Genomic DNA, 25,818 nt, shown 5'->3' with positions numbered 1-25,818 from the left:
TGCAAGTGCCTCCAGATGGCTGCTAGTCAATGATCTGTCTAATCATACAACAGCACGATCCCTGGGGCTGCTGAAATATCTGCAGCGCCACTCATCTCTATCCTGGTTTTCTGGCTTAAGATATACAGCACAAGAAAGGAAAAGGCAAAAGAAAATGCAGAGCAACTCAACACTGTATGAGTGCAGCGAATGATTAAATCACTGTAAGTAAAGGAGACTCATTTCCCGGGGCATATCTCTTCTAATAAATTACACAGTTAGAATTTGAAACCCAAGTTTTTTATTCAAATATCTTTGTACAGAAAATGTGAACAATATTTTACATTGACAGTTACAACATACTTGCATTCCACTTGTAAACACGTCCATTTAAAGCTCATTTAACACCCACTTCTCATTTTAGACACTCCACCTTCCATTTGTATAAAAGCACAATTATAAATCAAATCATCCTGAAGGAAAACACTTCACTATAGGGGAGTACATCATCTGAGTGCACAGCTGATTAGCAACATGTTTTGTTTCGCTACATGATCAAACCTTCATTGGTAGCATCATGAAAAATACTCACACGACTCTGCAATAGGTTTACAAAATGCTTCTTCTCTGAAAATGATAAGCTATCCTGGATATTCATACATCAGGATGTGCGATTGCTCCTTTTATTCGACTCCAGTAACATTAATTGTGCTATTGCATCCGCACATCTTTGTTGTGAAGCCAGCTGCAACTATCTTAGCCATAACATAATAATAGATAATCAAGAATGTGTACGGGGGGAACTTGGGTTCATTTTGGGCTAACATGACAATTCAGGGCTGTATACACAATTGCAATTTATTGTTCTTTGTTCATTACACATTTGTGATATGATTACGAGCAGCAACATATTCAGAAGCTGCTCCCTTCTACTGTATCGAAGGGCAGCAAAGGGAAGAGAAAGAGAGAGGGGAGGGAGAGAAAGAAACTGAAGATATTGAATATTGAATGTATTGACATGTACCAGGTTAAAAACAAAGCTAAATGTTATCTATAGTTATGTATATATAACATATAAAATAAAAAGATAACTTTCTAGGTGACTGACCCACAAGATGTATGTAGAAATGAAACGTGCCATACTCTTACTTATCCAAATCTCATTTCTGCTAAGGGTTGCTCGCAATAGCCTCGACACTGCAGTATTAATGACAAAACTGCCAACACTCACTGTTCTCCTCTGAAAAGCACAGTGACTTCTGGTGAGCAACATGAATCCAGAAGTTGTTTTCAGTGATTTGACACTTCTCCAAAGGAGATGCTGTTCAAGATTTCCCTCCCTCACCCCTCCCGAGACTGCAATCAAGTAGAAATCACTGAAATGGTAAAGGCTTCCACTTTTATGCAACTATTCTTGCTGTAAATATCCTTGAAAAGGTTATACTACATTGAACGAGGCATAACTGGACTTCTAGCAATGCATAAAGTTCATAATTATTGTTCAATCCCCTCATTAGCTCTGAAAGAGTAATTTTATATTCCTAGTATGGAAATTTTCTCTAATATGGTTACTAAATTCATAAATTTTTAAAAACTTTTGGAATTCTCTCTATTATGGTTACGACGTCCATGATTTTTAAAAAACTTTATCAAAAATTATGATATTTTAGCTCTTAGCTTAATCTCATGTGTGCATTGTAAAATATAAAGCAAAACATTCAGTAGCTTTTAACTTCCTGACTTGCTTTCTGTTAGAATAATTCAATGCAATTGGTTAACGACTCTATGTGATGGCATTGTCATTGGATGCTTGAACAGCTCCTTGGCTTGAGGACAGGTTTAAAATGACAATGGGAAAAGGGAAATACAGATCAACAGAAACCTGTGGGTAGCTTTCTTCAACATCAACAGTGAGTGCCATTGCTGATATTGAAATCTGGGTCAATGAAACAGAACTCAAATTATGAAAATACAATTGAAAAGGTGCAATTGATACAAATGCCTATAACTTTACTAACATCATTTAGCTTTAGTTGGTAGTACATTTCAATATAATTCAGCAAGTACATTTATAGCAGTTAACTAATATTCAGTAAATTATAATGGGTTGCATTACCATTAGTGTGAACACTAATTCAGCAGGACACACGCTTTACCATCAAAACTTATGAATATAATTTATGCAATGTAATAAATAGTCAAACACTACCTATGTAGTGGTACAAAATTATATTAACATTCTGTTTTGTCTAAATGCATTTTTCATATACAAACACTTTCTCGCACAAACCATTTCAATTGTATACAAAACATGAATTTAATTTTCAGACACTTCAACAGAAAAAAACAGCTATCCATAAAAGGTACATTTTCTTGTATAAAAGTTAGAAGCAGAATATGCTTTCAGTAAAAGTTAGTTTTCCTTAATAATCTTTGCCATATATTTTAAAAATGATTAAAATTATAAATAAAGTCCCATAAAACATTGATTTAATGTGCGCTCTTGGGGAGAAAAAACTTCAATCTGTTTCAAATCCCCTCTGCACAATACAAATGTTTTAATTTTTTGCTGTAGTTCTGCAATAGTTTACGAGGTAAGCAAATATCCAAAATACTCAAAGGAGTGATACATGTGGCTTTATAGCCAGTGGATTATAGTTTCCCATTAATAGCATGTTATAGGTAATTTTAGATTATTCCAAGCTTTGGCTAATTTCAGCATGACCTTATTAAGCCAATTTACTGATGATGTGAGGGAAAGGCCAATATCACAAGTCAAAAACCTTAGTCTAGCATCATTTTGTTCACTTTACATGCCACTAGTCCAATTTCCTCTTGAGGCTGGGAACACATGAGTGAAAAATGTCACGGGCCGGAATCTTATCATCATTCACGTTGGCAGGATTTTCCCATCCTGCTGCAGTGAACAGAGTTTTGGCTGGTTGCCAAACTCTTCAATTTTGTTGCAGTGGGAGTGTGCCTTGAAAGTCAGGTAAGGTCGATCTCCAGTTCAATTCTTAAGGCTCACTGAAACCTTTTGAAATGAACAGCTTTGATTGCTAACTGCTGATTGACAACAGTCAGCGGTTACAGCCTTCAGTAACCAAGGTCAGAATTACAACTTCAGTAGCTTACCAATCAGGGAACACGAGTCAAAGTCAACATAAAATAAGTGAGAAAGGATTTTCTTTCTATAAGAAATGCAAATGAAGGTTCCAATAAATACTGCTCCAGTTTTGAATTAATATTAGTAGATATTTACTACTTTAATCTCTCTGAGCGCATCACTTCTGTGCATTAATGCATTACAGAGTTTTGTATTATGTCTTTCAATGCTGACACAATTCTAAGTGATTACAATTAAACATAGACATTTCAACTTTTTCACAGCAATGAAGACCAATCAGCAATAGTGCATAGTTGCACAAATCTACTGTAAATTTTCCATGGCATGTAGCAATTAATGATCCAGCACCATTACACTGCGGGAAATATATTACATTATAAACGTGTCCACTTTAAATTTGAAAGACAGATGTTAGTAATAATCAATTTACCAAGGCAAGGATCTGCATGACCACGTGGACCATTACTAAATTTATAGAATCATAGAATCCCTACAGTGCAGAAGGAGGCCGTTCAGCCCTTTGAGCATGCACTGACAACAATCCCACCCAGTCCATATCCCCGGAACGCCACATATTTACCTTGCTGACCTCCCTGTCACTAATGGGCAATTTGGCATGGTCAATCTGTCTAAACTAACCAGCACGTCTTTGGATTGTGGGAGGAAACCAGACCATCCAGAGGAAACCCATGCAGACATGGCCAAAATGTGTAAACTCCACACAGATAGTGACTCAAGCCGGGATTTGAGCCCAGGTCCCTGGCACTGTGAGGCAGCACTGCTAACCACTGTACTACTGTGCCGCCTTGGCGATCACCTGAAATGTACAGAGGCCTCATCTCAGTATTAAAATGAAACTTTTCTTTCCATTTGTGACTCGGGTTGCTAAATTCCTTTGGATTCAATGGATCTTGACTTGTGCTATTTTGAGGAACCAGACAGCTTTTTGCCTGAACTAACACGGGAGCTCAGCACTGGATAAAATTGGCTAGGCTCCAACTGCCAAGCTGCATTGGGTGCCCGAAAATTGAGACCTACGGGGCGCCAGGATTATCATAATTATCATAATGTGGTCAGAAGACCAATTTAAAATATTCCTTGGGCCTCTCCAGTCATTGCATGCCACCAGAATTCTGCTCAAATCGCCCATCCTTCTTTTAAAGCTCTTGGCTGGAATCTTATCACCGTTCACGCCGATGGGATTTTCTCGCAGTGAAGGGAGATTTGGCTGGCCACTAAATTCTCCGACATCGCCGCAGTGGGAGCGTGATGTGAACGGCAGGTAAGATCACATCCCATATTTAATTGTGATTTTTTTTAAAAAATCAGTCTTTTACATCCCTAATCTCATTAAATTTAACCATATTGATTAATAGTTATAGGACAAATCTTAATGGTGCTGTTTTAAGTCATGTTCAATTGAGTGAAATAATGCAAATTAATTTTTCAACACTGCCAAATGAATGGAGACACCTCTTATGAAGATTGGTGCCTTTCTTGTAGTAACGTACTGAATTGCAAACAAAAACCTCTGCTTTACATTAGTGTATTTTCCCAGCTGTATAGTGAAAAAGTATAAACTTGTAAAATATAGTTATAAAATTTGTAATGAGCCAGAATGGGTATTTTAAAACACTCCATATTATTCCTAATTCTTTGCAATAAGATCGAAAGAAGCGACAATATTAGCAAAGAAATTAGCTCCTAAGAAGATAAATACCAATAATTAAAATTGTTGTTAAGTTTGTCATACATTTCATAGAACCTTTATTTGCTACCATTGTCAAAATGATTACTAGACTACATTGTGAGATAAATAAACGGAGCAGGCCTGGCTGTATCTGGGGCAAGAAGTTGTCAACAGGCGGAATTTTACTGTCCCGCCCACCAGGGGAATCTGAGTGGGCGAGGAGTGGACCATGGAAAGGTCCGTTGACCTGAGGCAGGATTTTACAGTTTCGGGACGAGCGAGGCTGTAAAGTTCCTCCCTACATTTCGGATCTAAAGATCTAGAGAAGGATCATTCAGTTCTGAAATGTTAACTCCGTTTCCCTCCATAGATGCTGCCTGACTTGCTGAGTTGATCCAGCACTTTTTTGCTTTTATTTCAGATTTCCAGCATCTGGAGTATTTGGTTTGATTACATTTTTGAGTTTTTTGACATGTTTTGACAGATCAAAAGGATATTAGCTTATATCACACTGTGCTATTCATTCTTCAGAAACTGAAATATGGCCAAATCCCCTTTAGGCAGTAATTGGATTCCAAAATATATATTAAAAAAAATCATTTTACGCTTATCGATCACACATTTATAGTTGGGAGAACTAACTTCAGGTTGCTCGGAAATAGGAAAAGCCAGACTATGAAAAGGTCTGATGACCTCGGGCAGGATTTTACGGTTTTGGGACGAGCGAATGCTGTGCTTATGAGGTCAAATTCAGATCAGTAGTGTTTCTATTTGTATTCGACAGCACATAGTTGATTCTGATTGACTTTAAATTGGAGCACAGCGACAGAAGGGCTCTGTGCATGAGTCTGCCCAAGTTCCCAACTGTAACATTTTAAGGGTGGAATTTTCCTGTCCCGCCTGCCACAGGAATCGTAGCAGGCGGAGATACAGACCGTGCAAAGGTCTGTTGACCTTGGGTGGGATTTTCCAGCTTTGGGGCGAGTGCAACTGGAAAATTCCATCCTAAATGTTTTGCTGGAGTGTTCAGGAACCCCCATTTTTTTTTCAATATGTCGAGAAGTTCCGCTGCAGTGCACAAAATGCTGCAGAGATCCAGGACCCCAAAATAGTTTTAACATCAGTTTGACACCACACTACGTAATTCATGCACCACAATTACTTTTCAGATATCCAATAATCTGAATTGAACAAAGTGGAGAATTTATTAAATGATTAGATAACTGAACACACTTTTTGAGTTAAGGGTAAGGCTACTTAGCTATTAAATTCAAAAGAAGACCGCTCCCTTACTGTAAGGTCAGACAGTGACAAGCAGATACTTGAATGCTACTTCTCTGTTGGTGCAAATCATAGAATCCCTACAGTGCAGTAGGAAGCCACTCGGCCCATCGATCCTGCACCGACAACAATCCCAACCAGACCCTATCCCCATAACCCCTGTTACCCTGTTTATCCTGTTAATTCCTTGACACTAGGGACCAATTTAGCATGGCCAATCAACTTAATCCGCACATCTTTAGAGTGTGGGAGGAAACTGGAGCACCCTGAGGAAACCCATGCAGACACAGGAAGGTTGTGCAAACTCCACTCAGACAGTGACCCAAGGACAGAATTGAACCTGAGTCCCTGGTGCCATGAGGCAGCAGTAATAACCACTGCACCCACAAATGAAGACCATTTTGCTCTCATTTATACAGTTTTACTAATGTGGTGGTTTAACTAACTAGGATCCCACATAGAAATTTTGTCACAACAATTTGAACAATCAATGCAACTAGCTCCACATTCTGTCAAAGGTGTAAAGGCTATGTCTTTCCAATAGATTGTCAACCTGAAAACCTGATCTCACATTGAGCCAAGTTATCTGTGCTGGACACGTACAAATTTCTGTCAGTGATCAACCTGGAGGCTTCTTCTTCCGATTGGACTGCTGCCATTGAAGAACCCCTAAGTCTTAGGAACCTTGTTTCAAGGCACTGGAAAGAGGCATTAATTGGCAATCCCTGCACTAGGTAGCAACGTATCTCCCTGATGCTACTAGTTCCAGATAAGAACCTTGAACCCACAGACTGTAGTCCAGGTTCTTACTTAGGAAATGGGAAATGTACATAGTGAAAAATGTAAATATTTGGAGATCAAAAAACTGAAGGTAGCCACGACGATTTGCTAAAAATACCTTTTATGATCAATCAAATAAGAAGCTGAATGGTTTGCATGTGTCAACCTTAAGATATTTACATGCTGACATCAGCTAGCTTCATCATGGAATCCATAGTAATTAAAAGAAAGGGAACAGCCTATTGATCCCAATTCAGATATTGTTTTGAAAATTCAATATCCTTTAGAATATTGAACAATGTGACATTAAAACTACAATGGACATTAATTGTTGGCTGATAAAATATACTAAACTTCACCACTGCATTGACTTAATTGTGCCTTTGGAATGCGTGGCTTTTCAAAAATTATGTAAGAGGTACAATCACATAAAGCTTATTTATTCTGAAACATACAAAATATTTACTGAAATTAGGTAACTCTGATCACAAATACAAAAAAATTTGATTATGTTATGAATGGCAAATTGCGCCTCGAGGCTTAAGTGAGCCAAATTTCTTTTCCTGATGAGTGCAATGACACTGAGGTCATGCCTTGGGACACAGCTGTGCAGACACTAATGTCTCCTGTTAGTTTCATAGAGTGCCTACAGTGCAGAAGGAGGCTATTCGGCCTATCGTGTTTGCACTGCCAATAATCCCACCCAGGCCCTATCCCCGCAATCCCACATATTTACCCTACTAATCCCTCTAACTTATGCACCCCGGGATATTAAGGGGCAATTTAGCACAGCCCATCAACCTAACCCACGCATCTTTGGACTGTGAGAGGAAACTGGAGTACCGGGAGGAAATCCACACAGACACAGGGAGAATATGCAAACTCCACACAGACAGTGACCCAAGCCGGGAATCAAACCCGGGTCCCTGGAGCTGAGAGGCACCAGTGCTAACCACTGTGCCACCATTTCGCCCCATGTTTTGTAGTGACTTTCTCCCATTTATTTTAAACAGTTGTACATTTTGAGTGATTGTGCACTGGTATCTCAGCAGCATTTTAGTGCCAGTAATATGAAAAAGGTCATTCTTTGTTGTGTCTATTTATGACAACTAATACTAAATAGTGCATATGACATTGAATCCCTCACTGTCCTTCCAATCACAAAACACAACAGCCAACTTTTAAAATTCACATAATATATGGCTCTCCAATAGATTCTAGTGCAAATTGTCAATAGTCACCACAGCTTTACAAAAAGAAATTGCTTTCATGTGGAACTGATATTTCTCACACCGTTTAGATTGCTGCCAGGTATCAATCCAGTACAACAATATTTATATAGACCCTGCATAATACTTGTTGCTTTCAACTTCCCTGATCCACCTCTCATCACTTGCAACAACAGATCAACAAATACCGAGGGTGGAATTCTCCCATCTAGGGATTTGTCACATGGCAAAAGCAGGAACTAGTGCGGAGGCTGGCGGAAAATTGTGTCATATTTTTCCAGCAGCGGCCTCATTAATTATGCTACTGGATGTCATGCTCCATATTGCGTGGCAAAGCGGATCGGATGGTGAGTAGTCGTTGTAACTGGGCGCCATATTCTAAACCTCCTGAAAATGATGACAGATCTCTGGGAACTCTCTTGAGGTCGGAAGGTGGACCTCCTGAGAAAGTAGATGGATTTCCAGGAACACTCTGGTGGAAGATGGACCTCCTCAATCACACTGAATCTGGAAGATCCACTTGTAGATGCTACTGTGGTGTTCCAGGGTCCAGAGTTGTCGACGGTTTCCATCCTCAAATGTGGAGGCGTTGTTAAAATGAGTCCCGACATTGGCATGACTTGTTCCAGAATGTTTTCCACTGGCATGTTTTCCCACTGGCATCACGGAGAATCGGGCATAGAAGATTCTGGTTAGCCCTTCATCTGCATCCCATTAGCGGGTTGCAAATCGAGTTCCCGCTGTTCTCCATTGGGTTTCCTAATCCACCACGGCAGGCATCAATGAAAGCTCTCCAACCACCCTACCTCCCGCCACTGAACCTTCCAGGAGAAACAATGGGAGAATTCCGCCCTCAGTATGCGGCTATCCATGCTATTGCACCTTGGAAAACTATACAGGCTGCGCCGCGTAACTTTATAAAAGTTCCATTCAAATATTTGAATGCATTATTCTCCCTTTGAAGATAAATTTTGAGTCTTTGTGGGTAGCAGTGCTGTGAACTGCCCAACCATGATCAATATGCAACTCATCCAATAGAAAATTGACGGCTTTTTTTTAGCATTTGTAATTTCCAAGTTCATGGTTTAGCGAACGTCCTCTCTGTTTTATTTATGCCTCTAAAATTTAAATGATCGTGCAAAAGGAATACATTTTACAAAATTGACTAGGGGCAGCCACAAGAGTCGGGGGCCTGTGCCAGGTTCACACACAGATTGACTGGAGCCTTCATATTTGAGCTACACCATGAACAGAGTAAGATACAAGGCTCTAGTAAACAGGGATTTAAAAAAAAAGAAAATATATTTTATTCTTAGGCTTTAAAAGTCTAGATACCAAAAACAACTGCTCCTATCATTGATAGCAATGATAAACCCACTATCATCAAATATATTACATATATACATATACATGTATTTTGGCGATTTACAACTCAGCATCTAATTGATACTTTGTCTGAAAAAAAGGAGCTTGCCCAGGAGCAAGTATTTTAAATAAACAGAGGAGAAAGGCTGTTTAAAACATTTGTCAAAGGAAAATAACTTAAGTACGGCTGTATGGGTTAGAGATGTGGAGAAACATTCCAATTTTCAATCTCGTTCAGGCTTTCTTGGAGGCCTCAGTTGGAGGCAGTGCACTACAATGGCTAGTACTTATTTCAGATTCTTGTGCAGTAATAGAATGGCTTGTAGCTGGACCACGTGCTTTCTTCATGCTCATGAGGCATTTTTTACACTTCACACTTACACCCTTCGCCCGCGTTTAATTCGTTGTGAGTCTGTAAAAAGACAGGATTCCCCAAAGGTCCAGCTCTGCTGAGATGTAAGCGGAACTTTGTCATCTAGATATTTCTCAGGCTGGCTCCTTATTCTTAGATGAATGATGGGTGACATGCAATAATGTAGAATGGCAGGCATCTTCATTCATGGACGATGTGGGATGTAGTTTGAGTGGTGTTCAATAACTATGTTGCAATTGAATGGTTTGCTATCATTTCCGGCATTTCCTTTGATGGTAGCTCTGACTCCCCATTGTCCAGGCTTGAACTATTCAGTGCTGATGTTGGTGGCTTGTACAGCCATAAGGCTATAAAAAAGAACAGTATCCCCAGTACCTGAAACAGAGAAAAACAACATAGTCCTCATTGATTTCTTTGGTTGTGTTTTGGCTATCGGGAAACATGTAAGACGGCAATGGTAACTACATTTATTCAGATGACTGGTTAATGATCCATTTTCTCAATTATTCAGGCCCACTGCCTCAAATTTGTGGTGGTGTGGTGGTAATGTCACCTGGCCAGTAATCCAAAGGTTGAATGTTCGTGGATCATGGGTTCAAAGCTGGTGAAAGTTAAATGGAAAGCTGGTCTCGATAATGGTGACCATGAAACTATCATTGATTTTTGCAAACCCCTCCTGGATCCACTAAAGCCCTTAAGGGAAGGAAATCTACCACCCTTATCTAGTTTGACCCATACATAACCAGATCCATGACAATGTGGTTGACTCTTAGCTGCCTTCTGAAATGGCCTGGTAAATCACTCAGTTCAAAGGTGATTAAGGATGGGACTTTTGGCTATGATCAAGCATTGGATCAAGCTTATTCTTGTCAGCTTGGATCTTGATGTCTCCTTTGTGGGGGGCAATGGATTAGATTCAACCTGAATTTGAACTGTTTTTTGGAGCAAGCAAGGAGATGGATTCGGGGCTTGCCCCGTCTTCCCTTTGCATTGGCTCTGTAACTCTGAGAAAGGAATAAAATGCTTTTTTAAAAAAGTTTAGGGATGGGCAACAAGTTCTGGCCTTGCCAGTGATGCCAAGATCTCATTGAAAGAATAAAGACATTTTGGACACAGGTCGCCTAGTTAGCTATTCAATCCTCCATTCTGTGCTGCTGGGATTGTAAAATATAACTTTTTTCGAAATGTTAAAATCCAGATTAATATTCTATGCTAAAAGCTTCAATGAGTCACATAATCATAGTGATATGGTACAGAGAAGAACCATCATGTTTGTGTCAGCAATTTGAAAGAAAGATCCAATTAGGCCCACACTCCCCTGTTCCTTGTCACAGCGCGATAGGTGACAAATGGGTGCAAATAGCAAATGATGATCGATGCCAGTGTGTTCTAATACATTTGGTGTTTTTTTCCAGACTGTAAATTATCATATATACATTACCTTGTATGTTATTCCTGCAATCAAGAGGTACTTGCTCATGGCTGAATTTTGATAGATATAGCACGAGCCCCTGTCACCGCACTGATCCTGCCATAACAAGCAAGAGATGTCTATAACCGAGCCAAAGGCAATTGGGCCTGGGATTCCACCTGTTGAAATGTACATAATGGATAGAGATGAAGTACAAAAGCAGATTTTTCACAGTTGTCTGAGAGAGATAACACCCTGAGCATGTATTCGGTGGTGGAAACGGCTCACCATGGGCTGGCGGCGAGGTTTTCCAATCTCGCTGATGCCTATGGCATGCTGCATTGTCCGCTGGGGGACTCACCATTGGAAGATCCCGCCAGCAGGAACGGCTGGGAAGATTTGGCCCTTTGACATTACGTTATTGAATATGCCATTTTACCATTAGCATTCTCAAAAAGGGTTAGATTTATGTTCCTATCTAGTTGATGATTGTTGCAGATCTAGTGAACTCACTGTGCTTAATAATCTGAAGTTAATAGAAAAAATGAAATAAGTTCACAAATGCTTTGAATAATGTAAAACCATTGAGGCACAAGGTCAAACATATATTCCACACAGCTACTCTGCTCTGTAATTAGCCCTGCACTTGCTTCAAAAATATATTTTTAAAACGATTAGGAAACAAAAACATCAAAAAGGGTATAAGTCACTTAGAAGTTAATTGAAGTCCTTTAATGTCACGAGCAATTATGGTTACCCATTAATTGTGTAATTCAGCCATGTAATTCTGAAAAACCAATGTTTAGGGCTTTCTGAAATAATGTTCTTGATCCGAAAGGTAAAATAAGGGCAAGACATAAGTTAATCATGTTCAGCTGTATTTGTAGATTAAGTTTATTCAAATGCTATGATTAATATTCAGTTTACATTTAATATGTAATCTTCAAGACTTCCAATTATTCAAATACACTTACATTGCTAGTGTCTCAGTTGAACAATAACAAGGAAACATTTGACTCTAAGCTGTTGATTTACCATTCAATCTATACTGGAGCAGAAATAAAAAGCGCACAGACATGTTATTAAAAGTGGACGAGGTATCCTTACCCAAAGTTCGGACCAAGATCCATTGAATTCCAAGTGCAAATGATCGCTGACTATCAGGGACACACCTAATTAATTTAAAATTTAAAAAATGGAGGTTATCATAGAATCCCACAGTGCAAAAGGAGGCCATTTAGCCTATTGAGTCTGCACCAACAGCAATCCCTCCCAGGCCCTATCCCGGTAACCCCACGTATTTACCCTGCTAATTCCACTGATGCTAAGGGACAATTGAGCATGGCCAATCCACCTGGGATATGCAGACCTATCACATGGCATATTTTCCTCCAAACCTCCAACCCCTTCAGTAATTTTGGTTAGGTCACTGTCTGATTTTTTTTTAAACTTAAAATACTTTAAAAAAAATTCTCAATCCAACTGATAGGAGATTATTTAGGGAGAAAACAAACGCTCCGTGGTGAGCACTGAACAACATTAGTGTGGAAAGTTTCTCTAATATTTACAGCTCAAACATATTTGAACATTCAAAACCATTCCTGTTAAGTCCCATAACTCTGTGACATCTCTGTGCCTCCTTCAATTCTGGCCTATTGTGCACCTTCGGTTTTAAAATTTTTCAATTAGTGTCCCAAGTAGGCTTGCATTAACACTGCAATGAAGTTACTGTGAAAATCCCCTAATCGCCACACTACAGTGGCTGTTCAGCTTCACTGAGGGAGAATTTAGCATGGCCAATGAGCCTAACCAGCACATCTTCCAGACTGTGGGAGGGAACCAGAGCACCCACAGGAAACCCACACCGACGCAGGGAGAACGTGCAGATTCCGCACAGACAGTGACCCAAGCCGGGAACTGAACCCAGGTCGCTGGCGCTTTGAGGCAGCAGTGATAGCCACTGTGCCGTCCCAACAGTGGGGTGGCACAGTGGCACAGTAGTTGGATTATTCCTTCAGCCACCTCAGCCTCAAATTCTGGAATTCCTTCTCTAATCCTTTCTGCGTTTCTGCTTATCCTTCCTCATTTAAGGCACATCTTGCGGCGGATTCTCTGATCTCATTCACCCCTCCCCCAGTGCCAGTGAGAATGGAGAATTTGGTGCTCAGCCAAAACACCGTTCACTGCAGCGGGACTGGAGAATCCCAAATGTGGATGGGGGTTGGGGGTTTCCGGTATTACTGTTTACCTTTTTCACAAAGCTTTTGCTGATCTGTTCTACAATCTCCTTATGTGACTCAGGGTCAAATTTATTTGTAAATAGTACCATAAGGCACCTTGAGATGTGCTATGATGTTAAAGGCATCATATAGATGCTAGTTGATGTTTTATTTGTATCTATTTGGAAATGATTAAGAGATTCCAGTTTCCAGTTGTCCAGATCACCAATAACATGCCCTGATCCCTCCACACTGACATTATAGTTAAGAGAGCCCACCAATGCCTCTACCTTCTCAAGAGGCTAAAGAAATTCAGCATGTTCGCTATGACACTCACTAGTTTTTACAGATACACCACAGAAAGCATCCTTTCTGGATGTATCACAGCTTGGTATGGCTCCTGCTTTGACCCAAGATTGCAAGAAACTATGAACGGTTGTGAACATAACCCAGTCCATTATGCGAACCAGCCTCCCACCCACTGACTCTGTCTACACTTCCTGCTGCCTCGGAAAAGCAGCCAGGATAATTAAGGAACCCACGCACCCCAGGCGTATTCTCTTTTCACTATATCCCAATACATGACAATAAGAAATCAAACAAATGTTTGTTCGATAGCTCCAAATTTAATAGGAACACATTTAAAAGCTGGTGCTTCTCGTCGCTTCGCTGTGTTTTAATAGTGTAGACCATCTGAAGTGATTAGTAAGGTTGGGAAGGAGTGACTCTCTTAATGGTTAGCAACCAACTGCCACATAGAAGGTAATGTTCAGGAGTGCTGATTCCATTCCAACCTACAGTACAGTTTAATGCAAAATATGCAACTGGCGCCAAAGGCAAATATATTCCAGATGCCAGAAAACTGAATTATAAACAAAAAATGGGAACAGGAAATCATAGAATCCCTACAATGCATCTAGCCTGCACCGACAGTATTCCCACCCAGGCCCTATCGCTGCAGCCCTCCATATTTATCCCATCAATCCCCCAGACATGGTCAATCAATCTAAAATGTGAAGGGTCATCCAGCTCTGTTCTCTCTCCACAGATGCTGTCAAGGCTTGCTGAGATTTTCCAGAATTTTCTGTTTTTTGTGTGCTGGAGATGTTCATTTGACAGATTCTCTGCACTGGTGCTGCCTGCCCTGGAGAATATTTTAGGTAGCCTTTACTCAAATGCAACAACTGGCTATTTTTCTAACTTTTGGGAAGGCATAGCCAAGTCAATAACGATTTAAATTTACAGCACATCTGCTTAGGTATATTTTTGTGTTTACTGTCAAATAAATTATTAATTTGACAATGTTGATAACCAAACCAGAAATCATAGGCCGGAATCTGACCACCGTTCACGCAGGCAGGATTTTCCCATCCCGCCACAGTAAATGGAGATTTGACTGGTCGCCAAATTCTCCAACCTTGCTGCAGTGGGATCGGGGCATGAACGGCCGGTAAGGTTGTGCCCACTGAATCATAGAGCCGCCAAACAGACCATTCAGCCCATCGAGTCTACACCGACTCTCTTAACCAGGCCCGTCCTATCCCCATAACCCCAGACACTTACCATGGCTAATCCTCCTAACCTACACACCTTGGGGGACACTAAGGGGCAACTTAGCACAGCCAATCCACCACGGAACCTGTACATCTTCAGACTGTGGAAGGAAACTGGAGCACCCGGAGGAAACCCATGCAGACACAGGGAGAACGTGAAAACTCCACACAGTCAGTCAGTGCTGGAATTGAACCCGGATCCCTGGCGCAATGAGGCAGCAGTATGAACCAAATGTACAATAATCAAATTAAAACATCTTTCATGATGTTCAGATTTTTTAAAATTGAATTTGCACTGTGGCATTTTTTGTGATACTGGGATACAAAAAGTGAACATAATGGGTCACCTGGTAACCAGTTTGATTCTTACCTGAGAGTTGCTGTGAGTGCTGGAATACTGCTCAGAAATGTGAAGAAAATCACAAAAAAGAAGAACACCAGGAAAAGTGGCATGAATGAACACGAGGAGTTGCATTTTCCAGATTTTGCAGTGCCCTTCTCAGACTCAAGGTTCTCCATAACGCAGAGACAGTTGTAGAAAATCTGGTAAGTAAACAGGAATCGTGCAAAGTCTCAGATCATCATGTGATTGGAAAAGCAGAATGGACATGTACAAGGAATTAGCACACCATCACCTTCTCATGGCCTAACCAGCCCAGCTAGCGACGCTCCGTAGAATGCCAACAGGGCAAAAGGCGGTCATTTGGCCTATCAAGTCTGCACCAACTCTCTGAGAGAGCATCTTACCCAGGCCTGCCCCTCTGCCCTATCCCTGCACATTTACTATGACTAATTCACCTCAATTGCTTTTGGACATTAAGGGGCAATTTAGCATGGCCAATCCACCTAACCTGCACATCTTTGGACTGTGGGAGGAAACCAGAGCATCCTGAGAAAGCCACGCTGATACGGAAAGAACATGTAGATTCCACACAGCCAGTGACCCAAAGCTGGAATTGAACCCGGGTCCTGGGACCAGTGAGCAGCAATGCTAAACAGTGCTATCAAATGAGTAAATAAAAGAAAAGCAGAAACACATTGCACACTTTCTCTTTCATGTGAAGCTAGAGATAATGCATATCCATGTCTTCGCTAGGTTGAGACTAGTCCAGCCAATATTTATTCCAAAACTCAGAAGATTTCAATCTATTAAGTTCATGATCATTTCCACTGGCTCAGTGCACTCAGAAACACTTTGCATAATTTAATAAAGCATGGAATTATAAGTCTGTAAACCATCTCAGCCCTATATGATCAATGCCAATGTAAGGTTGTATTTGAATAGTCACTTAGGAACAAAGGAGAAAAAATTATTTTTCCCACAGTTGTAATCATGAATTTGTTTTTATTCATTTGTGGGGGTGTCACTGGCTAGCCAGCGTTTATTGCCCATCCCCAGATGCCTGAGGGCAGTTGAAAGTCAACCACATTGCTGTGGCTCTGGAGTCACATGTGGATCAGACCAGGTCAGAATGGAAGGATTCCTCCCCGAAAGGACATTAATGAACCAGATGGGTTTTCCAACAATTGACAATGGTTTCATGGTCATCAGTAGATTCTTAATTCCAGATTTTTTTTATTGAATTCAAATACCACCATCTGCCGTGACGGGATTTGAAACCAGGTCCCCAGAACGTTAGTTAAATTTCTGGATTAACAGTCTAGCGATAGTGCCACTAGGCCACTGCCTCCCCCTAGGTTAGACAGTTATTAAGTAACATTTCACACAGATTCAGAAAGAGGAAATGTTCTGTCTGACCTACTCTCACTGCTGTTTCTTTGAAAGCCAGAAAGCCATCAAACAAAAAAGTTGTTTGGAAATTGAAAGCAGGGTGTATTCAAGGAAAAGCCTGGAAGTGCAGAGGAAAGTGGTTGTAAGAAAGGAAACAGCGGGTACTTGTTAAACTGGGGAGGAAAGAGCACTGGGCTGTCTCAGCTATTGGCATTTGGGTGTAGAAACAGTCGAAGGTGGCCCCCAGTGTCAGAAGATCGAGTTACAAGGAAAATTAGCTTTTGAATTTTCAACTAGCCTAGGATCGGCAAGTTTCGTGAAGGAGAAAGTTCTGAAGTTCCAGTACACTATGTGTAAAGAAGTACTTCCTGACTTCATCTCTGAACTACACAACAGGTAATAATAATTAACTAAAGAAATCTTGGTTGTTTCTTTGGAAGGAACTCTTCAAAACTGACGATAAAAATATAACAAAACTTACTCCAACTTATAAATCAAAGAAAGGGTTTAATAAAGAAAATTTATTACTCTAAACTTGGGGCCTCACCCTGGGTCAATTCAAGTTCCCTATTCCCAACAGGTTCTTATTTATAGTGAGTCAGCTGGTCAGCTGACTATCACATCATTCTGTAATTGGTTCCATGATTTACTGGGTCAGCTGACTCTTACAGCTTGTTAGCATTGGTCACATTACATCCGATACAAAGTTGTCACCGGTTACATTCGAACATTGGCGACAATAAAATGAGGTCAAACATCTTGGGTGCACACTGAATATGTATGAAGGTAAAACAAAAATTAATGAAAATGGTCATGTTCGGCTTGTCAAAATAACTTCCTTTTCTCTCCATATGGATGTTTGACAAAATATCTATTCATCGTGTAAGTGATTTTCAAAAAATAGTTGAAAGGAGCATTTGTTCTTTCAGTTGAAAGGTTAATAAATCACATAAAGGCGCAATAAATCAATTAGTCAGAATCACTGAATCATACGTACCGTGCAGAAGAGGCCCTTTGGCCCATCGAGTCTGTACCTGCACACGTGTAACAGCTGAACTCCCACTATTCCCATTTACCAGCACTTGGCCCATTGCCTTAAATGTTGTGATGTGCCAAGTGCTCATCCAGGTACTTTTTACTGGATGTGAGGCAATCTGCCTCTACCACCTTCCCAGGGAGTACATTCCAGACCACCGTCTGGGCAAAGGAGCTTTTCCTCACATCCCCCCAAAACCTCCTGCTCCTCATCTTGAACCTGTGCCCTCTCGTGACTGACCCGTCAACCAAAGGGAACAGCTGTTCCCCATCCAATCTGTCCATGTCCCTCATAATCCTGTAAACATCAATCAGGTCGCCCCTTCAGTCTTCTCCACTCTAATGTTTACAACCCAAGGCTATTCAGCCTCTCTTCATAACTTAAGTAACTTCTTAACTTGAAGAAAAAATTCCAGCCCCTTGCAAAACGGGTAACAGGCAAATGCAAAGTACAACTGGGGAAGTTACCTTTCTGCCGTTGGCCAGCTGTGTTGTATTGGATTCTGTGCATCCAGCATGACAGGGGGAGTAGTACGTTAACTTATCCTCTCCGCAAACTGGATTATAAATCTCCATTAAACAGTTACACTCCGCATTGCAAGCTGCAGTAACATTAACTGCACCATCATAATAACTGTGGAAAGCAAATGTCTCAGCATCAGTCAGCACAATTACTGCATCACTAAAGTCTGAAAACCTGGAAATCAAACAATCAGCATATTTATGCATCTTTCACATCCACAGCATAAAGAACATGGTTTTACCATACTCCTGTACTTTTAAGCAGTGTAAACATTGTGATCAACAATAATAAGGAAGCTTTCTTGCAAGTTACAGAATTACCTGATAATCAATAAATCTGAAAAACACAGATATGAAAGATGCTTCTACCCTGCAAGAAGGTGCTACTTCTTTTAAGAATTCAGAGATTATGATAAACACACAGAGTACATGAGAAACAAAGTTCATCACACATGCAAAGAACAAGTTAATGGGAAGATATCTGAGCAAATTATAAGAAAATGGAGAAGTAATTTTTGAACAAAGAAAATTCATCCACGCAGACACAGGGAGCACTTGCAGACTCCGCACAGACAGTGACCCAAGCTGGGAATCGAACCTGGGTTTTTGGCGCTGTGAGATAGTAGTGCTAACCACTGTGCTACCCTGGTTAATGGCAAGTTATTTAAGCAAATTTTAACAAAATGGAGAAGTAATTTTTGTTCTCGTGCAAAGAAAATTCGTTTAGATCTTCAGTCAGAAACATGTGTGGAGCACATCTATTTTCTCAGAATCCAAAGTACATTAATTGTCCCTTTTCATTGCATGTAAAATATTGATTTCTGCAGCTGTTATATGAACTAATCTTACAGATCATTGGTTAAAATATCTTGCATTAACTATGATGTGCCTAAAGTATTAAAGTTTCTGAATGATTGAATGTTATAATCAGATTTGTGTGCATACCTGCCATTGAAGGTAGAAGTGATGCCTGTCACAGGCATATTGGGGCAGTGAATGCAGACTATGAAAATGGCCATCAGACCAAAGATTGTGCAAATCAGACAAAACTTGATGATCCCGGCACAACGGAGTTTTAATTTATTCACGATAAATCCACCGAGGAAAGTGCCGCCTCCACCTGCTGGGACAACAAGGTAGCCTGGAATGGGGGAAAGCGACAAAAAGCTATAGTAAATCCATCTACTTTTAGATTCACCAAATTTATCACTCATGTCTCAGTTTTTGACCATTGTGTGTTATTGCAGTAAGCGACACTTAAGTTATTTCGTTGATAAAATTCATTCAAATGATTTAAAGTACAATATACTTTCAGAAATGGGAATGTATATTTCTTAGGCTAACAGCACTAAGTTTGATTGGATTTGATTTATTGTTGTCGCACGCATTGGGATACCATGAAAAATATGGTTTCTTGCATGCTATACAGACAAAAACATACTGTTCATTAAGTAACATTATTAGAAAGTTTAGAAGAATTCGAGTTCAGTTTTAACAGCGCAGAATAGGAGTGAAAGATGAAATTAGAGGGTCTGTTGGGGGTGGCTCACAAGAAGTTGCCTCGCTCTGGCAGCACTTTTTTGCAATCTTGTGTAAGACCAGAGTAACTAGATTACCCGCATGGAATTAGACCTCACTCTTTGAATTAAGCTCCACTCCAGAAACGATGAATATTCACTTCATCGAGCCTTTACCTGCAAACCCCTGACGTCTTTAGGGTACAAATTGTTTTGGATTTTTTTGGGGTGCTCAGGGAAAACCCGATTAATGTTTTCCAAACAGGCTCGAGGTGAACCTCAGCACTTTTCAAAGTCTCGGGCTGCATAATGGGCATGTAATATTCTGACATTCATTCCTAAAAATCTAGAATTTATAGCCTTTCCAAATTAATTGTCCTGCCCTTGCCATCCACCAGAATCCACAGTGTCAAGCAGGGAGTGGGTGGCGCAGTGGTTAGCAGTGCTGCCTCATAGCACCTGGGTTCGATTCCCAGCCTGGGTCGCTGTTTGTGTGGAGTTGGCACATTCTCCCCCTTTCGGCATGAGTTTCCTCCAGGTGCTCCAGTTTCCCCCCACAGTGCAAAGACGGGCAAGTTAGGTGGATTGATCTTGATAAATTAGTCCATTATTGTCACCGGATTAGGAGGGTAAATATACGGGGATAGGGTGGGTGGGATCGTTGTTGGTGAAGCCTCGATGGGCCAAATGGCCTCCTTCTGCACTGTAGTGCTTCTACGATTCTATGACTGAGATAGTATGGAGCAGCAAAAGAAGAACTAGCTAGTCCCTGAAATATAGCCAAGGGAGGTTGGGAGAAGCCAATGAAGCACATCTCCCAGAAGAAAGCAGGCAAATCTCCTTGCTGGATTACAAAACCTGCCTTGGAATACAAAGCGGAAAGATCAGAAATGTGTTTCATTCATCTATATTAACACTGAAACACCATGAAATATGACACTGCACAGAACTGATAAGGTATTCTATCATGGCCCTTTGTTCCATTCTCTTTTTAACAATGAAAAAGTTACTTAAGTAATTTCACATTGTACAAGATGTATAAATTACCATGTAATTGGTCACCATTATGAAGCACTGGTCTTGTATTTAAAAAAATCATTCCTGTCTTTGATAGCTTAAAAATCTCTTACACGCAATTACACTTTTAAGGAATCTAGCTTGAGCATTATGAAGACCAAATCATCGTGGCAGCACCACATGTTAATCACCCAGCAGTTTCCAGAATTGGTTACTGCAACTTGAAAATGGTTTGATTTATTAAAATTCTACATTTGATCTCCCACCTCTGGCCTTTATTCTCAACTCTCTATGTTTAGTTGCACAATTTTTTTTTGGTTTTTCTGCGTTCCTCATCACTCAGTATTCACAACACCAAATAAAATGGAAGGCAAATGTAAAAGCAATAATGCTGCAGATTACACGCAAGAAATGTACAAAGAGGAAGACAATATCAGAAGTCTTCTGTACTATTTATAGCAACCATATTTGTTACCTCTTTTAAAACATAGAACATAGAACAGCACACCACAGGAATAGGCCCTTCAGTCCCTGATGTTATCCCAAACATGACAGCAAATTAAACTCATCCTTTTTGCCTGTCTTGGGTCCACGTCCCTCAATTACTTGCATATTCATGTGTCCTGTAAACACCCCTTTCATATCTGCCTGCACCACCTCCCCTGGCAGCACGTTCCAGACTCCTACCACTCTCTGTGTAAAAAAACTTGCCCCTCACATCTCCTCTGAACTTTCCCTCTCTGACCTTAGGCCCCTAGTATTAGACACTTCAACTCTGGGAAAATGATCCTGACAGTCAACCCTAGCTATGCCTCTCCTCAGCCTCTGTGGCTCCAGAGAAAACAACCCTAGTTTTTCCAGCCTGTCCTTGTAGCTCATACCCTTAAATCTGGGCAGCATCGTAATAAACCTTTTCTGCACCCTCTCCAAAGCCTCCACATCCTTCCTGGAATGTGGTGACCAGAATTGAACACAATACTCTAACTGCAGCCTAACCATGTACTCAATGCCCTGACCAGTAAAGGCAAACATGCCATACGCCTAATTTACCATCCTATCTATTTGTGTGGCCACTTTCAGGAAGCATGGCTGGAAAACCCCACCCATAGGGGTAAATTTTCCCATCCCTCCTGCCGTGAAAATTGTCATGGGCGGGACAGGCAATTTGACAGACAATTGAAAAGTCCATTAAACTTGGATGGCAACTTCTGGTCCTGCCCGACCCGGGACCAGAACTCTCTATCTGCACTTGATTCCATTAAGAAAAGTGTCGCTAGATAAAATGCTAAATACCCACAAGGATCATATAAATCTATTCTTACCAAATAGGGTTGCAGCTTGTGAGGCACTCAGACTAAACTGGGATTCCAGGAACTTGGGTCCAAATGTAGACATCCCAGCTATCAGTGTAGCTTCAGTTGCTCCCGACAGACAGAGAAAGATGAAAGCTGGATTCCGCAGCAATAATAACGCTGACCTGCAGACAAACAGAGTAGGTCAAAGCCAGAGGTTTTAAGATGCATAAATGGTGCAAAAATCAAGGGCAGGATTTTCCAGCTGCAAGACCAGAAAATCCCACCTGAGGTCAATGGACCTTTGCATGCTCCATGTCCTGCCCATTATGATTGCCATGGGGGGAGGAATGTGAACACTCTACCCCAGTTTCCTCATTCTTCCATCTTAATCTATGCAATAAAACTGAAAGCAAAAGAAATGCGAAGTTATTAAAATTAAGATTTAATATACCACTCTTAATGCAGCATTAAACACAACCGCAATGACTAAGGGTTTATCTTTTGCTCCTCTCCATTTCTCATCTACATGTTGCCCCTGGGTAGCGACATTTATCAGGTTCCACATGTTTAATATGGTTGATAACACGAAGCTCCACCTCACCACCTCTTCAGTCAACCCATTCCGCTACATCTGTGGTCTGGCACCCATAGAAATGTAAGCCATCTCAGTGTATTTCTCCACTGCTGGGTCACGTTTGGTTCACTGCAGGAGCGGGACTGACTGCAGGTTCAAGCTTCAGGGAGAAGCCCAACTATGGGGGTGCCTCGCACTGCTGCTTCACAGCGCCAGGGGCCCGGGTTCGACTCCCAGCTTGGGTCACTGTCTGTCCGAGTTTGCATAGTCTCCCTGTGTCTGCATAGGTTTCCTCCAGTGCTCTGGGTTCCTCCTACAGTCTGAAACTCATGCTGGTTAGGTGCATTGACCCGAATAGGCACCGGACTGTGGCAACTGGAGGAATTTCCCAATAACTTCATTGCAGTGTTAATGTAAACCTTACATTGTGACTAATAAATAAACTTTGACTTTTGACTTTGATCACTACTTGGGGAGAGGGTGGCAGGGTGGGCAGTTGCAGCCAGCACCTTATGTGCAGTACGAGTGCTGCAGATGGGACAAAATGGAGATACAAAGCAGCTGGAGGAATTGGCTCACATCTGCTGGGTTCAATATTATTCGAGGAGTAAACACTCCAATTCCTTGAAATCCACCTGTCACTGCCACCTTTCCACATATAACAAATTCCAACAGTCCATCCACCCGTCCCATGCCATTCTCTCTCTCCCACACCTTCTGTCTCATTCCATCCTTCCCATGATATCCCCATGCCATTCCTTCCATGCCACCTCCACCCCGGTCTTGCCAGCACCACCCCTTCCAGAAATAAAGTCTCCAGCCAAGGGAACGTTCTGCTGTTTTTGCTCTCCACCAGTCTGCAGCTGCCTGGTGAACCATGTGCCTCCATGTGCACCAAGCACTGGTCACCTAATCAACCCACTGCATGTCTCTAAAACTGACTAATCTAAACAGTCCAGACAGACAAAAACAGGGTTTTATTTTTGTGAATTAGGCTTGCTTTCATTTTCATGAGTCTGCACTGTACTGGGGTATCCAAAATCAAACACAACGGCATTTTGCACTCAAGTTGGGTAGAGCAAGTTTGGAAATTTCCTGGCGTGCCCGAATGGTGCAATCTTCACTCTCTAGGCGGGGCACATTCAGTTCGGAGCCAAGCCCTCCAACCCAGATGAAGATCGGAGGGAGCTGTTCAAAAAGCCCATCTCAGTTCTCTTGGAATCCATCCCAATATTTTTGTTAAATTTTAGGCCTTTGGCCATCACCCCTCGGATTCCAGCATTCCCCCAACCATTCCCCATGCCACCACAATGCCTCCATACTAACTCGATGCTAATCCCTGACACTCAGATATCCCCATGGCCCCTTTTTGCATCCAACTTGATGCCAACCCATCTTTTCCACTCACCTTCTTTTGCTCTTATACCCTCCTTCCCAACTCACCCAATAGCAACCATGGGCAGACCTCAGCAGTCATGTTATGATTAAATTAAATATAGGTCGAAATATCGATTACTGCCTTTGCAATTGTAGAGAAACAGTCCCATTCATGAAAACCCATTAAAAACTTATAAAACCCCCCCAAGTATTTAATCCCTTAAAAATAAACAGACTTGTATTCACAATAACAGCCTTCGTGAGCATTTACAACTATTCTAAATAATTCTGACCACACCCTGCAAGTTAAGTTCCTTGCTAGAGTGAAAATGAGATCGATTTGACCTTGCTGAGTTTGGGTTTCCCTTTTATGAGAGTTGTGCCTTTTGCCCTTTCTCCTACTGGCAAAAATGGAATCTATTGGTAATAGGACTGGAATTCCCAAATCCAAGTCTCCCTGCCATTGTTAAGGTTCACGGTGTCTCCTTGAATCTGCAAAAATGCAGGCCAATATTTCAGATGGAATCTGGTCAAGGTTATGAATAAGTGATGTATTAATTTCTTATTTTTAAAATCCTGTCCCCTTGAAATTCTTGAACAGGACACAGTATTGTTTAGTTAAATACTGGGAAAACCAATGTCATTGTCTTTGGTGCCAACTACACACCAATGATTCCATCTCTCTCCTGACAACTGTCTCAAGTTAAACCATACTTTTGGCAATCTTTGCCTTGTATTTGATCCTGAATCAAGCATCTGACTCTATAACTTCACCATCACAAATACTGTCCAGTTCCACCTCCCTGGCATAGCAGATATTTGCCCTGCCTTCAGCTCAACTGCATTCTTCAGCCAACATCGATGTCTCTGTTATTGTCGGACATGATTATTCAAATTCTCTCCAGGTTATACACCAATCCTCTTCTCTCCACCTGTCTCAGCTCATCTGAAATACTTTTGCCTAACTCTTGCCCATCATTGCATCTTCACTGCTCTATTTTGGCTTCTGAACTAACAAAACTTATCCCTTCAAATTCTCATCCTAGAGTTAAAATAACTCCTAGGACTCATTCTTCCCGATCTCTATGATTTCTTCCAATTACCCTCCAAGAATTCTGTTCTCCTCTAACTCTAGCCTCTAAAACATACCTCACCTCTTTCGTTTCACCATTGCTGGTCATAGCTTACACCCTAAACTCCAGAATCCTCTCCCTTAACCTTTCCAGCTCTTTCCCTTCCTTTAAGATCCTCCTTAAAGTCTACCTCCTTGATCAAACCTTCAGCCACTCACCCTAATGTCTCCTCCTTAGGCTTGATATCAATTGTTGCCTGATTAAAAGTTAAAGTTTACTTATTAGTCACAAGTAAGGCTTACATTAACACTGCAATGAAGTTACTGTGAAATTCCCCTAGTCGCCCACAGTCTGGTGCCTGTTTGGGTCAATGCACCTAAGCAGCACATCTTTCAGACTGTGGGAGGAAATCCACTGGCAGACATGGGGGAGAATGTACAAACTCCACACAGACAGTGACCCAAGCCAGGAATCGAACCCAGATCCCTGGCGCTGTGAGGCAGCAGTGCTAACCACTGTGCCACTGTGTTGCTCATGGTTATGTTCCTATTAGCCATTTTAAGACATTTTCCTATGTTGAAGCTGCTCTGTGAGTTCAATAACAATGATGTTTCATTCCAACCATTCCTAACTAAAATATAACTGCTTAAAACTCAAATATTGTTTCAG

At 41.1% G+C, this 25,818-nt stretch overlaps 1 protein-coding gene across 2 annotated transcripts in view; it reads right to left on the bottom strand.

The window, feature by feature from the left end:
• Nucleotides 1-276: 276 nt before the first annotated feature.
• slco4a1 (solute carrier organic anion transporter family, member 4A1) overlaps nucleotides 277-25,818 on the bottom strand; it is a 130,294-nt gene continuing 104,752 nt past the window's right edge. For both annotated transcript variants that reach the window (XM_080204759.1, XM_080204758.1), the window contains 7 exons: nucleotides 22,153-22,307; nucleotides 19,242-19,437; nucleotides 18,243-18,408; nucleotides 15,378-15,550; nucleotides 12,343-12,407; nucleotides 11,266-11,414; nucleotides 277-10,199 (listed from right to left, as the gene is read on the bottom strand). In XM_080204759.1, the coding sequence (XP_080060885.1) occupies nucleotides 10,050-10,199; nucleotides 11,266-11,414; nucleotides 12,343-12,407; nucleotides 15,378-15,550; nucleotides 18,243-18,408; nucleotides 19,242-19,437; nucleotides 22,153-22,307 (1,054 nt within the window). In that variant the 3' untranslated portion in view covers nucleotides 277-10,049. The remainder of the gene's footprint in view (nucleotides 10,200-11,265; nucleotides 11,415-12,342; nucleotides 12,408-15,377; nucleotides 15,551-18,242; nucleotides 18,409-19,241; nucleotides 19,438-22,152; nucleotides 22,308-25,818) is intronic.

The sequence above is a fragment of the Carcharhinus amblyrhynchos genome, chromosome 16 (genome assembly GCF_965287045.1).
Source record: "Carcharhinus amblyrhynchos chromosome 16, sCarAmb.v2.hapA, whole genome shotgun sequence".
NCBI lineage: Eukaryota > Metazoa > Chordata > Chondrichthyes > Carcharhiniformes > Carcharhinidae > Carcharhinus > Carcharhinus amblyrhynchos.
The sequence above is the reverse complement of the archived record's forward strand: the minus strand, read 5'-3'. Positions and strand labels throughout refer to the sequence as shown.